General features: G+C 33.7%; 1 protein-coding gene across 1 annotated transcript in view; it reads right to left on the reverse strand.

The window, feature by feature from the left end:
- LOC150104988 (zinc finger CCCH domain-containing protein 15) overlaps positions 1–19590 on the reverse strand; it is a 179097-nt gene that overhangs the window by 33485 nt on the left and 126022 nt on the right. The window contains exon 8 of the mRNA XM_090396091.1: positions 4106–4183. Coding sequence (XP_090252217.1) covers positions 4106–4183 — 78 coding nt within the window. The remainder of the gene's footprint in view (positions 1–4105; positions 4184–19590) is intronic.

Below are 19590 nucleotides of genomic sequence, written 5' to 3' on the forward strand. Positions count from 1 at the left end.
CTATTATAAGGTTGGAAGCCTAAACAGATGTTACAAATATTTTTCACATTAATTTTTTTTTGCATTTTAACAAATTTAATTTAATGCTGAACTATAGAAAACTCACTCAGCAGTTATACGTAAAGTATTTTACTTTCAAAATACTTGCAGATTGCAAAATGTCTGAAACCTGGTAAGATTAAATTTCTTTTCAGATGTTTGAATACCTTAACAGGTTTTCAGACATCCGAAAAGAAATTCACTCAGCAAACTGTTATAACTAACTATTACTACTCAAATAAGCTATAAGCAGTCTTAAAAAACTCCAGTCCACTCTTAATATGGCAGAGTAGTAGGAGCCACAGAAAAGTTAAAGTGTATAGTTTCCTATAGTAAATCCTGTTTTAATTCTGGGATGGTTAAGGGTCAAAGCTATATAACTGAGAGGAGACCTCCACATAGCCTTCAAAGGAATGCAGAGAACTGACCAGGGCTTCTGCCCTAATGTCCAATCCTCACCTTTTTGTGGTGTACCCTGTTAGATATCTACCTGGATACTGAACGGATGAAGATGGGCTGGCAATTTGGGATTTAGCCGACCGAATTGTATTCTTATTGGCTTAAACCAAAATTTCAAATGATGTACAACATGACAGAATTTCATGCCTGCTGGGTGTTGCCCGGTTAAACAAGCCCCCCCCCCCTCGCTGTTTTCGCCAGGGAACTAGGAAAAACAGCGAAAAGTCAGCTACTGGAACAAATCTGAAAACAAACCCCAACTCAACATCATCAGAGTTCAAGATCAGTACTATCAACATAAGAAGTCTGAATGGCAAAGAAATGGAGCTAGCTGAGGAATTGGATAATTATCAGATCGACATAATAGGGGTGACCGAAGCAAAAAAGACAAACTGGTGAGATCTTTCTGAGCAAGAAATACAAAATGTTATATTCAGGCAATGACAATCAAGGGAAAGAAGGAGTAGTCATAGTATTCAACACTAATTAGGAAGCTAATCTTCTTGAATGACAGGCAGTCTCAAGTAGAGTGATGTGGGAAAATATCAGAATGGGAAACTGGACAATGAGACTTAGTTGTGCCTATGGTCCCACAGAAGGTTCTACTAAGGTAGAAGTGAAGGAATTTTTTTGAGGCTTTAGAAAAAGTAACTGACACAATGAAAAAGGAAAAGTTGGTCCTTGTTGAGGGATCTAAATAGCATAGTAAGAAATGATTGTCAGACATACAAAAATATTTTGGGAAGATTTGGAGAAAAGAGCAAAGCTAATAATAATAGTAATACCTGTTGGATTTCTGCTCAGGACATGGACTGGTTATTACTAACACAATGTTACAACATAAAAATGTGCACAAATTTAAATGGAGAGAAGAGGCAAGGAATAAGAAAAGTCTCGTTGACCATGTTATTGTTGAGAGTCATGTTTTCCCACTGGTGCAGGACACCAGTGTACAGAGGATTTGAAATTGGAAGTGATCACCATTTAGTCTTGAGCAGGATAAAATTGAATTTCATATTGAAAAGAAGATCATGTAAGAAAGTTTTAAAGAGAATAAAAGTTGAGCAGCTCTCAATTGTGAACTGCAGACTAAAATACACAAATATTATTCAAAAATAAAAAATGAAATAGTTCGAGAGCAGAAACCAAACTTTGGAGATTCACTTTCAAGCCTTAAAGTGATTGATTCAGCCAGAGAGGCATGTGGTGAGGTTGTCTGCAAGGATAGAAAAATCAGAACTCAATGGGGGAACACAGGAAGTTAAAGAGGCAGTGAAGGAAAAGAAAGAAAGCATATCAAAAGTTCCTGGCAAATAAGTCAGCTTATGCTCTCAGAGAATACAGAGACAAATGTAAGAAAGCTAAACAATGTAAAACTGGCTAAAGAAAAGTCTTGCGAGGACTTTGGCAAGAACACAGAAAATAAATATCAAGAAGGTAGCAAAATATTCTGTAAGTTTTTGAAGAAGCTCAGAAATGGAAGAAAAAGAGTGCTGTAAAAGGAATTAGAGATGATAACAGTGACATGAAAACAAGAGAAAAAGATATCCTCGAAGTATGGAGTAATTACTTTGATAAACTGCTAAATGAAACAAGCAGTGATGATAGCACAGTGGTAAAAAAAAAAAACACTGACCAGGCATGCAGTCAGGAATACGTATCCATACTTGAAGTAGAAAAAGCCATCAAAAGCCTGAAATGTGGAAAGGCAGCAGAAGTAGATGATATTCGACCAGAAATGCTCAAGTATGGAGGTATAAAAGTCGTACAGTTCATAGTTCAGAAGGTCTGGACAGACAGACGAATTCCAGATGATTGAAGCAGAGCTCTCATAGTACCCATACAAAAAAAAAGGAAATAAAACTGAATGTGAGAATTACAAAGGTGTTTCTCTACTGTGTGTTCCTGGTAAAATATATGCAAGTATACTTGAGAAACAGTTTTGTAGATCTGGAAAAAGCATATGACAAGGTACCAAGAGAAAGGCTATTCAAAACGCTACAGTTGTATGGTGTCAGTGGGACATTATATCAAGCAATACTTAGTCTTTATTTGAGTTGTAAGCCAGCAGTTAGAATTGAAGGAAGTACATTATCCCCTCTCTTATTCATTATCTATATGGATCACATTATGAAGGAAAGTGGTATCAAACCTAATATCAAAATTAGAGGTGTTAATCTCAACTCTTTTGCTTTATGTGGATGATGTTATACTTCTAAATAAATCTGCTACAATCTGCAAGATTCAATAACTGTTGTAATAGATATGGTATGAATGTCAGCATTAAAAAGACAAAGACAATGAAAAAAGGCAGAAACATTGAAAATATCAACTGCATTGTGAATAGAGAACTTATAGAACGAGTAAAACATTTCAGCTACTTAGGCACAATTTTTAGTGAAGATGGTAAGTTAAATATGGAAATAGACAACAAAATCAGAAAGCTGTATGGTAGGAAGTCAACTGAATAAATTTATATGGAATAAGAGAGAAATTAGCCAAGACACTAAATTAGTTGTATACAAGACAGTGTTTAAACCAATTTTTACTTATGGATCTGAGAGCCAGGTTACAAGTAAAACATTTGACCAAAGACTGGAGACTGCAGATATGAGTGTCATGAGAAAGATTAGGGACATGAACAGATGGTGTCAATGGCAATATAATATTAAAAACGAGGATATTAGGAAAGAACTTGATATTGTCAGCATCCAGGAATGCATTATCAGAGCTAATCTCAGGTAGTATGGTCACTTAAACAGAATGGGAGAGGAAAAATTAGCAAAACAAGTGTTCTCTGCCAGGTTGGCAGGAAAAAGATCCAGAGGAAGACCAAGATATAGGTGGATTGATACAGTAAAAAGTACCTTAAGTTTTAAAAGAGGTAAACCGTGAGTAGACATAACTATACATAATAATTAACGGAAAAACTCACGTAGAAGAATTTTTGGAATTGTCAGTTAGTGTTTAATTTTGAGCTTAATTGTACTGAAGATGCCTGTGACACACAGGCGAAAATTATACTATTAAATAATATTTCTACGCGAGTTTTTCCGTTATTTATTATGTATAAAAAGTACCTTAGAAGACAGAAATATAGACCTGATAATATTGGAGTCTTGACATTTAACAGACTGATTTGGAGGAAAATTGTAGATAGAAAGTTAGTAATGATGTAAATTTTTCGTGTAGTACTATCATATCCTGTACAACCCTTGAGGATATATATCAGGACTTTGATGATGATGAATTGTTTTAAATGGTATTATGCATGAAAGTCTGTCAGAACTGTTTTGGTAATTTGTTATAGTGTTATAGCCAGTTGCAGAGAGTTGACTGTATTCCTTTGATCCCTGTGAATTTGCTATAATGAGAGTCAACTGCATAATTTACTTTAAAAAAAAAAAAAAAGTAAAAGCAAATCACTTTAACACAACAAACATCCAACCAAAATTAGCAATGAAAAGACAGGATGAAGGATATCCATATTCTGGATCACAGGTTTTCAGACATTTTGCAATCTGCATGTTTTGAAAATAAAATGATTTGGGTATAATAATAAGTATTACACAGTAGAAAATAAATGTAGCAAATACTGAAAACTTACCCCAACATGACGTCCTGCTTTAAACTCTGCCCTCTTGCGTTCCTGTTCTTTGAGTTTGACATCTTCCTTCTCTTTGAGCTATGCAGAAATTGAAACAATATTATGCAATTTTATAAATATTTATAATCTTTTTTAAAAATAAAAAAAAATTATGCCAGATGGCATAAATTAGTATATTTTTAAAAAAGTGTTGTAAGAGTATAAATATTTATGTTGCACAGCAAACTGAGCAGTAAATTTATATAGTGATCAGTAATCTCAATACAGCAAATTCCTACTTTTACAACTAGTACAAATTTTCTATTATGAATGTATGAAATGATGGGTCACAAGAAGTGAGACAATCAAGATGCAAATTATCCAAACAGCAGGTTGCTAACTGACTGAGATCACATCACAATCAAAAATGAAACATTTTAACTAGTATAAATATTGTTGGAAGTTTTTTCACTTGGTTATACTACAAATTAAAGATACCAAGAAATTACATACTTGGTTTTATCCTTTATCCAAGTGTAAGCAAACAAAGTTTGTGCCTGAAGTATTTTCAGGACTGGGGCAACTCGTGGTAAAGGTGACTTCACATAACTTGCCTTAGTATCCCATAATGCAAAGCACATCTCCTTGAAGACATATATAATGTTGTTGGAAGTAAAAACTTCCAACAACCTTTCTCTAATTCAGAGTAATTTAATAATAAGGTGTGACATCTTTTGGCAACTGGTATATAAAAAATATGACTTCTGCATTACTTCAACCTTAGTATCACCTCTGGGTCTGGCTCCCACTGAAGAGACCTCAAAAAAGATTGAAACTGGTCTGTGTAGTGATCCTTCTCATAATGCATAGCATTATACATATGCACAAGGAGATGTGCTTTGCATTATGGGATACTAGGGCAAGTGATGTGAAGTCATACCACCCTTACCACGAGTTGCCCCAGTCCTGAAAATACTTCAGGCAAAAACTTTGTTTGCTTACACTTGAATAAAGGATTAAATCAAGTGTATAATTTCTTGGCATCTTTAATTTATAGTATGAATATTTCTAATAATTGTATCAAGTTGTTTACTTTTTATTTAATAACTAAGTTCTACATCACAAAACTCTTTTTTTTAAACACCATTACAGTGACCTGCGTTGTCCGTATAAAGGCAATCTATTAGTAAAATAGCTCAACAATCAGAGTTTTGACAAAAATATCAACCTTTAGCTGCTTTAAGAACCATTAAAGATACCCACAATGAACTTGCTAATACGATCTGAAGGGAGTTTGAAAGAAACTCTGCTCACAGTTAATTGAAGATATAAAGTTTTGAATCTTCTTTGAAAAAGGGAACTACTGAGTGAAATAGCAAATCAGTTGATTCTAGAAGTCTTTTGTGAAGATGTAAATGAGTTGCTTAACTTGCACGAAAAGGAGTCTACTACTGAGGAACTTACTGGAGTGGCAAAGCAAGGAACTACTGAAGATGATACTGAAAAAAATCAAGACATTACATTACAAAGACTTACAAAAGCTCTTCAAAAAATTGACTCCAGTCAGAAAATTTGAAAATTGATGATCCAGCCATGAATAAAAAACATGACTCAAAGACGGTGGCCACTGTCAGAAATGCCTTTAATGCTGCTACAAAATTTATTAAGGAAAAAAATGCATGTTTATTTATTTTAAAAACCTCTAAACAGTAAATCCTGTAACAATTTTTTTCACTTTCTGCATGATTATATATTGTTTCTCTTTATTATTTCATCAAGTGACATTTCAGTGTGGGATTTAGGGCTAAAAATATACTTTTATGAATGTAACTCAGTTCATGATGATGATGAGCCTATAGGAATTTAGGGTTTAATTTATGATGGCTTCTTTAACGACTGCTTTCCAGATACCAATTAGGTCATAAAGCTGTTGTGACTGCATTTCATTGAACATTATGTACACTGCATTTTTAAAACTATATACAAGTATCTCTTTGACTTACAAGATAGACGTTCAGACATTTTGCACTGATGCAATTTCATGCTACCAGTTATATAAACAATTCATTTTGAAGAATTTATGGAGACAAAAACGGAGTAATTACTTTTCTTTTAATTATGAAAATAACACTTAACATTTCAACCTCTGTATTGAGGCCATCATCAGGAAAATGCATATACACAGGACACAAGCTACATGACGCCACACAAAAGTAAGATAAATCTAAATTCTTTGTTAATCATTTACCCTAGCCTGGCCTCTGGTGAAAAAGAAATAATAAAATAATAAATAAAAAAATTATGCACAAATATAAATTAATTATTGTTGTTAGCCTAGATGTCCCACTGCAGGGCAAAGGCCTCTCCCACTCTCTCCTATCCCAGGCCACTCTTGTCCATGTGACACCAAGCTGTTTTTCGATGTCATCTCTCCATCCTTTTCTCTGTCTTCCAGGTTTTCTGACTCCTTCTCTTGGTGGACACTTTGTTGCTCTCTCTTGACCATCTATCATCTTGATAGAGAGTCAGAGACATCTATCAAGTGGCCTGTCCAATCCCATTTTGATTTCCAAATGACATTTTATTTTTATTAGGTCTCTTAAGTCCTTATTCTTAAGTACCTTATTTTATCTAATCTAGATACTTTGAGTAAACTGCTTTCCATTGCACTTTGGCAAACTTGGAGCTTTTTTTTTGTCTCTGTAGTGACTAGTGACCAAGTCTGGGAACAATAAGTCAAAGTTGGTAAGACAATCATTATCTAATAATTTTCTTTTTACACAAATGGAAGGTTCCCCTTCATCCAATGCTTTATTCTCCAGTAGCTCTTCCAAGCAATGTTGATTCTGCACTGGATTTCAAGATCAAAGCAATTTGACATGGAGATCATTTGTCCTAAATATGTGTAATACTCTACATATTCTATTATAGCATTTTCAACATCAATGGGAATATGTTCAGGGCTTGTCCATATTTTTGTTTTATGATAGTTTATGCTAAACCTATTTCCTTGCTTTTTATGCTTAATTCATTGATCATCAGATTAAGTTGAGAGCCATCTTCAGCAAAAAAGAATGATGTCATCCAAAAACATACTGTTTAACATCTTTGCCTAAATATTAATACTATAATCATCCCAATCCAGATCCCTGAAAATGGTGTCAAAGGCTGTTGTAAAAAGTTTGGGAGCAATAGGATTACCTTGTTTGATGCCTCTCTCTCTCTCTCCATCCTCAGAAGTCGCTGCTCCCCTCCATAGATGTCTCACTATTTTCATAAATGGTTTGAGGTAGCTGGATATATTTTCCCTTGATTCCCATGTCTTTCAAAGCATAGAAAAGATGGTAATGTTCTATGGAGTCAAATACTTTGCTATAGTTAATGAAGGCCCTATATAAAGGATTACTGTATTCTAAATATTTTTCTATTATTTGATTAACTGTGTGTAGATGGTCTATTGTAGAAAATTTTTTTCTGAAACCTACTTGTTCATATGGTTGTTTGGAGTCCAGATGGTTACAAATTCTTTTGAAGATTATTCTTGTAAAAATCTTACAAGTGTGTGATAGTAAATGTGTGTGTTATATGCCTGTAGTTGTTTATATCTGATTTTATTGACAGAATCATTGTGAAAATTTATGGAGACAAAAACACATGTAGAAGTAATTATTTTTAATTATGAAAATAACATACTTATTATTTTATCTATTTTCAATTATTTTATCTGATAAATTAATTAACAAAACAAAAGTTTTATATTGAAACTACATTAAACATATCTCTACAGTTCTCTTATGTTAAAGGTTTTGTGTTGGGATTTTGCCATCATGTTCAGATGCTATACAGGTTGCAAATAGGTTACTAATCTATCATTCTTGTTGAGATCAGATGATGTTTCAGCACCTCACAAGTTTCTTTGAACTTTCTTTCAAATCAGGTCTTGGCACAGTAGGGACTTAGTGCCTTTCCAGTTGATTCTGTGAGATGTTCAAAGTGCATGGCCTGACAGCCATCTTTTACCATAGTGGAGGAATTTAATATCAGTATGGTGCTCCCTATTTCCTCTATGTAAGGTAGGTAGGCTGCAGGTGCACTGACTTCTGTAAACCCACAGGCGGGCAAAGTAGGGAAGGAGATCTTTGGATGAGCTGAGTATACTTTTTAATTTTGCAGGGGTTTGAAGGTTGCCTTAATATTGTATTTATGTGTTCTATTTCTTTCTGATATTCCCCTAATGTATAGTATTGCTATGGCATTCTCGTAAACTTTTTTTGCTTTTAATGGGATTATTGTGGAGGAGATTTTGTGAACTATTTTTTTTTAAAAATCCATTTTTTATAAATGTTTGGCTAATAACTTCGAATTCATTCTTCAGCACCTGCTCATTGAAGCAAATTGTAATTGATAGATCTCATGTTGGGGTGGAAGGGGTGGTGAAGCGCAATACATAGCCTCTCCCACTCAAATGTCAACCTCACCTTCCCGTGGTCCATCCTGTTCTAAAAGTACAAACGAGGCACTGGCGACTGAGTATGGGCGGTATAACCTTAACACCCTAACAGAGTAAATGCTGTTAGATCTGCCTGTCCAGAGGCGTTAGGTAGCAGCCCTACCACTGGACTTACCCAGCGACAGGTTAGTAACCTGCCCTGGAGAAATTCAAAATACTTTCAAGTTTCATGCAAAGAAAAGCCAGACAGACTGTCAGGGAAAAGACCACAACCCAGGAAATGGTAAACGAAATTGGAAAAAGGAACACATAATGAAGATTGCAACATGGAATGTGAGAAGCATTGCACACAAAGAAGAAGAACTTGATAAAAACTAAACCAAGCTAACATAAAGATATGTATAGTAATAGAAACAAAGAAAAAACAAAAAGGTACAAAAGAAACAAACAACTATATACAAATCTACAGTGGGGTAAAAAAAGAAGAAAGAGCAAAAGCAGGTATAATGATTATGGTACATAAATCCCTAAAGAACAATATTGTATATTACAACTATTTGAATGAAAGACTAATAGAAATTAGACTCAAGACATTAAGAGGCCACATAACAATAATTGGTGCATATGCACCAGAAGAGGGAAAAGAAGAAAACAGTAATATATTTTATAAAGAATTACAGAATGCCATAGATAAAACAAACAAAACTGACTATTTACTGCTAACAGGAGATTTAAATGCCAGAATAGGAAACAAAAAATACAAAACAAACATAGGTATATTTGGCGAAGGTGCATGTAATCAAAATGGTCGCAGATTGCGCGATTTTGTCATTTATAATAATATGAGAATAATGAATTCAATGTTTAAACACAAGGAAATACATAAATATACTTGGTCAGCCAGAGGATACAAATCAGTAATTGTAAAATTAACTCCGCTAATTTAAAATCACAAATTTTAAATTAGCGGAGTTAATTTTAGATGTAAGAGCATATCGAGGCTTTGAATTAAACTCTGATCATTATATGGTATCAGCAAAAATTCGTTTTAAACCAAAGTGGCTAAAAACACATAGAATGGAAAATTCTTACCAGCCAAGCTTCAAAATTTCTTCATTACAGGATCCTCAAGTTAGACTACAATATCAAAAATGCACAAACTTAAAAACAGAAACCACACATGAATCAAGTGACATAGAAGATGAATGGGAAAATTTGAAACAAATTCTCACAAAAGCAGCAACAGAAACCTTAGGAATAAAGCACAAATGGATTAGAAAAAGAGGACTACGAGACTGGAACAAAGAAATAGAAAATATAATAAAAACCAAAAAGGACAGTTACCAGAAATGGCTAAATTCCAAAACAATAGAAGCAGAAATAGAGTATAAAAGAAATAGTGCAATTGCAAAACGAGAAGTAAGGAAAAAACATAGAGAAAGATGGAACAATTTCGTAACAGAACTAGAAAAGGATTTATTTAAGCCACAACCCCAAACCTATAAAGTAATAAAATACATGAATAAAGAAATAAAAGAAAAGATAAAAATACAAACAATAGATTTAGAAAAATGGGTGACCTATTTCCAAAATCTCTGGACAGATGAGAACAATGAATTAAAATTTTATAAGACAAAGAATGACCTAATAGAAAATATCACAATGTTAGAACTGAAAAATATAATAAAGAAGATGAAAAATAGGAAAAGGCCAGGAGAAGACAATATAAATATAGAACTATACAAAAATGCAGGTGAAAAATTTAATGAAAGACTTTTGAAATTTTTTAATATGGTTTGGATGTCTGGAAAAACCCCTAACTCTTGGAAAAAAGTACTGGTCATCCCAATCTATAAAAAAGGAAATAAAGACAATTGCAATAATTATAGAGGAATTAGCCTGCTGAATACAGGATATAAAATATATGCAGGAATATTAAAAGAGAAACTAAGCAGCATTGTAGAAAACAAATTACTAGAACAAAATGGCTTCCGAAAAGGCCGATCCTGCATAGATCCAATTTTTACTTTAAAATTATTAATAGAAAAGAGAAGAGAATTTCAAAAAGAAACACATGTGCATTTATTGATTATGAAAAAGCGTTTGACAAAATTAGTCGACAAAAATTGTTTAAAATATTAACCGATTTAAACATACCAAACCAACTTTTACAATCTATTCAAGAAATATATACAGGAAATAAAATAGCAGTTAAATTAAAACACACCTCAGAATGGAAAGATATATCAAGAGGAGTACGACAAGGATGTACCCTCTCACCTCTGCTTTTCAATATATATATAAATGAAATATTAACAATCTGGAAACAGCCCATTTGGTATACAAATGACCCCGCAAATGAAGATAGATACACTATTTGCAGATGATCAAATAGTATTAGCTACATCAGAAGATGACTTACAAAGATCATTAAAATCATTAAATGATATCTCAAAGCAATATAATATGATAATACAATATAATATAATATCCAAAGAAAAAAAAGAAAAATAATGGCATTCAAAGGAGAAAACCCAATAAGAAGTAAAATAGTGATAGATAATAAAATAATAGAACAAGTAAACACTTTCAGATACTTGGGATGTGATCTATCCTACGAAGAAGAAAAAGACACAGACACTAAAATATCAAACTTTGTCAAAGTAAATGGCATAATAAATAGTATATTTAAGCCATCCCTGGTACAAAAACACACTAGACTCAGACTATATAATGTCTTGTCAAAACCAACTCTACTATATGGAAGCGAAACATGGACCATGAAAAGGAAAGATGAAAAACGAATTCAAACAGCAGAAATGAAGTTCCTCAGAAAAACAGCTGGATATACCAAGTGGGACCACAAAACAAATGAAGAAATCTTACAATCCCTAAAAATCAAACCAATTAATTACTACATAAGACAGTATAAACAAAAATGGCTAGAACATTTAAATCGAATGGACAACAGCAGACTACCAAAAATATTATACAGATACAAAATAAGTGGAAAAAGAAGAATCGGAAGACCAAGAAAGAGATGGCATGAGACTGGAACAGGCCACATGGCCTATATTCCATGATAGGAAGAAGAAGAAGATCTCATGTTTGAGGGTGCTGATGACCCCAATTTTTTTGTGCTGGATGATGGTATGAATTTTTGTTTATGTATTAGCCTGCATGTGTAGGTTTGCAGTAGACTGAATAAATCCCAACATTTGGGATATTCTAGAGTGGATCACAGACAACTCTGCAAAGCACATGTTATGTAAAAACAAAGAAAAAACTAATAGCGAAGATCCAAAGACTGAAACAACAAGAAAGCAAGAGACAATCTGGATACCATGTCCAGAGGAGCAGACAATCACAAACAAGTAAAGTAAGGAGCAACCAACCACCAACAGACCACAGTCAAGTTATCAACAATTCCAGCTAGAAGATCCAAAGACTGAAACAACAAGAAAGCAAGAGACAATCTGGATACCATGCCCAGAGGAGCAGACAATCACAAACAAGTAAAGTAAGAAGCAACCAACCACCAACAGACCACAGCCAAGTTATCAACAATTCCAGCTACAACCTGAATGATGAAGAATTCTCGCTTCTGCAAAAAGGCTATCGCACTAAGGTTCAGTAAACAAATGAGACCTCATATACCACATTGAAAGAGATCTAAAATCCCTCCCTTCCAATATAGCCGATAAAATGCGGATGGAAACATCCAACATATTAAATTCTAATAAAACAACTAACTTGCAATTTAATCAAAGCAGAAAAATTAGCCCTTTAACGCTAAAAGAAATAACCATGACATCATTATTACCAAGGCAATGCTACCTTGATCAGGCAGCATACCTTGAAAAAAAAACGAACTAATTGGTATCCGACAATAACACATACCAATTGGTTAAATACAATCTTACAAACTGCATTAAAAAGAAAACAACAGAATTAATCAAGTCAATGATTACATGACCAGAGGAAACAATTAAAAAACTATTACCACATTATGTCCGTTCTTCCAGAATTTATGGCCTGCCTAAAGTACACAAAACAAACATACCACTACAATTATCACTTAGCCAAGAAACTAGTGGCTACACTCAAGGAGTTAGGTCATTCCCTCTCCTACATAAAAAATACACAGCACTTCATCAACAAAATGAAAAAAAAAACATCAAACTCAATAACAAAGATCTATTAGTTTTGACATAACTGCCCTTTTCACTAATGTCCTGATCAATGATACTATTCTTCTCATTTCCACCCAATATCATGGCCCCTCTTTGTCCACATACTTCGCTCCGGATATTTTGTGTGACAAAATAATTTCTACCTGCAAAAAGAAAGTAAAGCCACAGGCTCACTGCTTTCCCCACATAGCTAACTTTTATATGGAAGACTTCAAGCAACAAGCTCTAAATTCAGCAAGCCTAAAGTACCAAGTCTGACTCAGATATGGTGATGATATTTTTACCATTTGGTCCTATGGCCATGAAACATTAAATGCATTCCTAAGCTACCTGAACGAACAACATAAATGTATCCAATTTACCATCGAGATTGAAAACAATAACTCTCCACCATTTCTAAACACACGTCACATATCTTCCCTCAGGCTGCCTTTCATTCACGGTCTACCACAAGCCTACACACACACACACACACACACACACACACACACACACACACACACACACACACACACACACACACAGGCCAATACATACACAAAAATTCATACTACCACCCAACACAAAAACTAGGAGTCATCAGCACCCTCAAACAGAGCCCTAACAATTTGCTCCAATGAGCAGGTCTGAAGAAGGAATAAGAAATTATTAGTCAAATATTTATAAAAAAAAATGGATACAACAAAACAATCAGTTAATGAATGAGTTGATTAAGTTCTTTAATTTTGCAGGAGGTTTAAAGGTGGCATTAAGGTTACAGAAATATAATCTTAATGCCACCTTTAAACCTCTGCAAAATTAAAGAACTTACTCAACTCATCCAATGATCCACTTCCTCTATTTGCCCACCCTGGAGTATATGATATTTACTGCACCTGTAATTTGTCCTGTATAAGTGAAAGAGGATGCTCAATTCCTATTTGAAAAAAGGAACATAATGACCTAACACAAATTGTTCATATACCAACCAGAATACCAGATAATCCTAACCACCCCTCCAAAACACCCTAGATCTCTTCCTCACCAGTGTCTCTTCCAAATACACGGTGAATGTCCATGTGTGTTAAGGCTTAAGTGCTGGGAAAAACTCACAATAAAAGTTTAATGGTGTGAAACAGCACTAGGAAATTATTAAAAATAGTATTTTATGCTTCCAATATTTCATCTCAGTTAGAGGCATTTTCAGGGAGTATAAAATGAGACTTGTAACACACACACACACACACAAAAGGTGGCACAAAACTAACTGAAACATGTGGACAAAAGACTAAAGTACTAATTAGGTAGGGCACCCTCTATGTGTGGCCTAGGATTTAAACTGGGATCTCAAATCACTAATCCTTAAGGTTTGTTCTTGTTTTTAATCTCTTTAATTTTTTTCCCCTAAATAATTTTTGTATATTTAAGTCTATAATTCACCTCTGAAAGCTGCTCACCTTTGATTAGTTTTAAAACTTTCATATTGAAAAGAAGGATAAGAAATTCAATTTTATTCTGCTCAAAACTAAATAATGATAATTTCCAATTTCAAATTTTCTGTATGCTTTTGTACCTGAACCAGTGGAAAAACATCACTAACAATAACATAGTCAAAAAGACTTTTTTTTTTGCATGCATCTTCTCCCCATGTGAATTTGTATTTTTATGTTGGAATATGGTGTTAGAGTAATAACTAATAACAACCATGTCCTGAACAGAAATTAGCAAGTTTTTTTTTTTTTTAATGTTGAGCCCATACATGAGAGATTGGTAGATCAACCTATAGTACATTAGCATCGTGTATGGGTTTAAAAAAAAAAAAAAAAAAAAAAAAAAGTACACACCATTATTATTATTATTAGCTTTGCTCCTTTCTCCATATTTTCCTAGAACATTTCTATACATCTGGTACTGGTAATAATTTCTTACTATACTGTTCAGATCTCCAACGAGGACCAACTTTTCCTTTTTCATTGTGTCAGCTGCCTTCTCTAATACTTCAAAAAAATTCCTCCACTTCTTCCTTAGTAGAACCTTCTGTGGACCATAGGCACAAATAAGTCTTATTGTCCAGTTCCCATTTTGATATTTACCAATATTACACTAACTTGATACTACCTGCCCATTCAAGAAGATTATTCTCATATTTAGTGTTGAATACCATAGCTACTCCTTTACCCTGATTTCCTGAATAGAACATCTTGTATTTGTTGCTTAGAAAGATTTCACCTGTTTTTGTCTTCTTTGTTTCAGTAACACCTATTTTGTCGATCTAGCACTTATCTAGTTTCTCTGCTAATTCCATTTCTTTTCCATTGATGATTCTTATGTTGATGGTGCCAATCTTGAACTCTGCTGATGTTGAGTTGGGAGTTGTTCTGGTAGCCAAGTTTTCGAGCAATACTCCAGCCAGCATGAAATTCAGTTATGTGGTTTTATCATCGTGCATTATGATTTAATGCCAATAAAAAATACAATTTGGTCAGCTAAATCCAAAATTGGAGGCCCATCCTCATTCATTTAGTATCTAGGTAGATATGTTAGAGGATGCACCAGGAGGAGGTGAGGAAATTGGACATTACATCAGAAGCAATGGTCAGTTCTCTGCATTTCTTAAATAGCAAAGTGGAGGTCTCCTCCAAGTTATCCAGCTTTGACCCTTAAGCACCATAAAATTTTACAATTCATGCAGAAGATGCCCTTGACACTTGGATAAAAATTTCATGCAAATGAAACTTCTAATGGTAGTCTCGTTGTATTAATTTTTCTTGTATCTCATCAGTTTATTACATCTGAATGAGCCCTATATGGATGTGGAACAATCTAAATTTCTCCTTTACACTACACAAAATATTTTTCACCACTTTTCTCTTTCAATCTCTATATTCCAGAATATTTTCTGTGCTTTCTCTTTTTCTAAGGGAAATAATAACACTCATTACAGAGCATTATTCTGAAGATCACAGAACACATCCAGATTCACTTTGTCTAATAAGTATTGTGCCATTAGAGGTTTTAATATTTTACTTGAAAGAGTGAGTTTTGTTTGTTTGTTTTTTTTATCACACAGACAAGCTCATTATTTTAATTACGAAGAAAGCAAAAATTATAAAAAGTGTCCATTTTGCAAAGCATGAACAGAAATTAAGTTTCTTCAATCATTTTCATAATCCAACTACAATGTTTGATTTGGCCTGTATCATAAGTATGGCAAAATAATAAGAGTTTAACTGAGAAAGCATCTATCTGAATTTCTTCTTCCATTATATAAAGAAACAAGAATTTTGAAAAACTTGTTTTTTATATAATAAAAACATTTTCAAAACTAACCTGACAATTTATCTGGACAAGTTTAAAATGCTAATTTTACAGGATGAATTTAATTTATGACCAAGCAAGGAAAAAAAAAATCATCATGGTCTTGCTTGCAAACATTTTAATGAAACATTAATTTTCTAACTTTTCTTTGGGTTCATCAAGTTTGCCTACCAAAATTCATTTTTACCTTTATTATTTTGAAATATCATTTCATCTTTCCTAACTGCTGAAAATATATCTAGCAAGATTATATTTTTCTTCTTAGGCTTACAACTTCTAGCAATTCTTGACACAAGCACATCACATCCATAACCTTAGTAGCCCATAAAGTGTCTTTTTTTTTCCATTCAGAAACTATTCATCTGTTCAACTACTAATCTTACACAAATCCATCTAACCATATAATACTGTTCCTATGCATGATGCACCAAAAAACCTCCTTAAAAATTCTTGATGCTCATATTGCTTTGGTTCTATTATTACCCAGAAGAAGGCAACCTCCCTCACAGCCCACTTCAATCACTTCCTCATAGATACTGTTTCAGCCTTTTCTGTAAGAATTTCTACTTCATGGGCAGTGTTCAGTTGAAACCGCATCCACCATTCTTCTGTAAATATAAGCCAAAACATAAGCAGTTGCCAGTCAGCATTTATTAACAGTCTATTTTCAAACCTACTGAACTAATTTCTCATCATTCTCTTTCACTCCTGCTATCTACATCTCCTGGAACAGACTTTTATCCATTACTTTCTCCTTCCAAGAATGACAGCCTCTGGTTCTTCAAAACGTTTTTTAACTTTCAAAAATCATTTCTCCCTTCAAGGACAGGGCAAAACAGACAATAGAAACTGCACTGTGTAGGACAAAAAAAATACAACCTGCTTACACCACTTTTCTATAGCATTTCCTATTAGGAAGAAACACATAAGATATCTGCAGAGTCTATATTCCTTAAAAAAAAAATAATAATAAAACTAACTTACATGAAGCAATACAAATTAGGAAAATTACCAAACTGTTACAATTTCCTGAACTTTGCAGAACTCTATTTATAGTACATTCTTGCCTATCACAGACTTCACTGAATTACATAAAAATAAAACATTATTCACATAAGATATATGTGGTAATAGTGTCATCACATGGTCTATTTGCAAAATGATTTTTCCATAACAGGATATAAAACATTTAAGCTCCAGTCCCCCCCCCCACACACACACAATATCAAAGGTTAGCAGTCACAGCCACCTTCACAGGTGAATATTGCTCGAATTGCAATACAATTTCAATTATACATAAAAGTTTCCAATAATCCCACTATGTACAACATTTTAATTGTTTAAGAATTTCATATGATGAGTTTTCCAAATTTTTATATTATATTAAATAATCAATTCTGGATCCAATTTTCATCACTGTATTTCTTAAGGAAAATACAACATATTTTGTTCCCTGGAGATGGCAATTTGACTTTGCCAAAATATTGGAAGTATTAATTACATTTAATTTAGATAATATTAGTCTGCATTTAATTAAAATGAAATATATATTGATCTTTAATTGACCATGATTTATAAAAACATCTAATGCCAACAAGTTTTTTCGGCTTCTTCAGGATTATAACGGTAAGAGAAAACTCAAAGTGGCTAGTACAGAGAAAATGGAGTAACACTATTGTATAAATTAAAACAGAACACATAACATTACATGCATGGAGTTATGTGTTAGTCACTGTTGTGAGAGCATGCTCTGTAATTTTGAGCGAAAATAAATTCTGGCAGACCGAACAATCTTATTAATGTTTTCCATATGCCAGCTATTATCATTCCCTTTCTGTTAAGATTTTCTCCAGAACGGAGGACTACTACTACAGCTTCCTTGAAATTTCTACAATGGACATCTTCTTCCAGATAAGGCATGGAGCTGCTATCCCAATCAATGGTATGGTTTGTAATCACAAAATGATGGGCTTGACCTGAGTTGTCTGTTCTGTTGTCAATTAACATCTCCTATATGTTATTTTTTTCGGATTTCGAGGCCTCTCGACATCTGTCCTATATAGTTTAGACCACAAGCACATGGGATGTTGTACATTCCAGCTTGTTTGAAAAAAAAAAAGCATTAATGTCTTTTGGTGATCTTAAAATGTGACGGACAGTCTTGACTGGTTTGAAATCAACTCTGATGTTGAAAAGCTTAAAAAGTTTTGTGATCTTTTTTGACACTGTGCCTGCATAAGGAATAATTATGGATGATCTGTATTGAGTGATGGTAGATTGTTGTTGTGGGAGTTGCTATAAAGAATCTTGTTGATTAAATTCCTTGGATAGCCATTTTTTTATTAATGTCTCTGATATATGAGTAAGTTCATCACAGAGTTCTTTTTCTTCTGAGATGATGTTCGTGGCTCTATTTTTGAGCATATGTATTATGCTGAGCTTCTGGGAAATATGGCGAGTTGATTTGAAATGAAGGTAGCATCCAGTGTGTGTGTGTGTTGGTTTGCAGTAAACTGTTAATTCGATATGTCCATCGGCTAGTTTCTTTATTAGGGAATCCAAAAATTGTAGTTGATTATTCTTTTTCCAGTTCCAAAGTGAATTGTATTTTTTGATGGAAAGAATTAATTTTGGTTAAAAAGTCCAAAAGAGCTGTTTTTGTGTCCCTTCAAATTATGAAGACATCATCTACATACCTCCACCACATTAAAGGTTTTGGGTCTAATTTTGAGAGGATGCCTGTTTCTAGATTTTCCATGAACAGATCTGCACAGGGCAGTGAAAGGGACTGCCCACAGTTAAGCCATTTAGTTGCTCAATTATCATTTCATTCCATTTAAAATAATTAGATTTAAGGCAATGGTAAAAAAGGTGAGAATATCTTCAGGGAAGAGATTGTATAGGATACTGATACCGTCTTCTATTTGGATGTTGGTAAATAAAGATATTGCATCCAAGCTAGCGAAAATGTCAATCTTTAAGATCAAGATGTTTTTCAATAAAGTGCTTTGAATTCTTAATGTAAGCGTCCGATTTTCTGATATATCCTTTTAGGAGGCTGGAGAGGTGTTTGGATAATAAATATGTGGGAGCATTTCTTTCATCAACGATCAGGCATAGTGGAACTCCACTTTTGTGGACTTTTGGGATGCCATACAATCATGGCGTCAATGGGTGTAGTGACTTCAGATTCTGTTATAAGTCTGTGCACCAACCAATCATGTTCCATAATAAGTTATTAGTGTCCTTGTGGTTTTTCCATGTTGAGTCTGACTCTAATATGTGATACGTTCATGAATCTGATAGAAATTCTGCAATCTTGGCTATGTAGTCCTTCGTGTTTAAAATGACTGTGGCATTACCTTTGACTGCTTTTATGATTGTTATTTGTTTATCCTTTTTCAAGTTTGAGAGAGAGCTCTTTTTTCTTGTTAGGTGTTATGTTTAGGTTAGGTGGCCTTGAAGTAGCAAGGATAATAGCACTTTTCAATCTCAGATTGTTTATCGTTGTTTCAGGAAAGGATGAGAGTGCTTTCTCTATGTTACTGATGATGTTGACCTTAGGA

The sequence above is a fragment of the Typopeltis vanoorti genome, chromosome 7, assembly GCF_054136105.1.
Source record: "Typopeltis vanoorti isolate ZY-2024b chromosome 7, IOZ_Tvanoo_1.0, whole genome shotgun sequence".
Taxonomy (NCBI): Eukaryota; Metazoa; Arthropoda; class Arachnida; order Uropygi; family Thelyphonidae; genus Typopeltis; species Typopeltis vanoorti.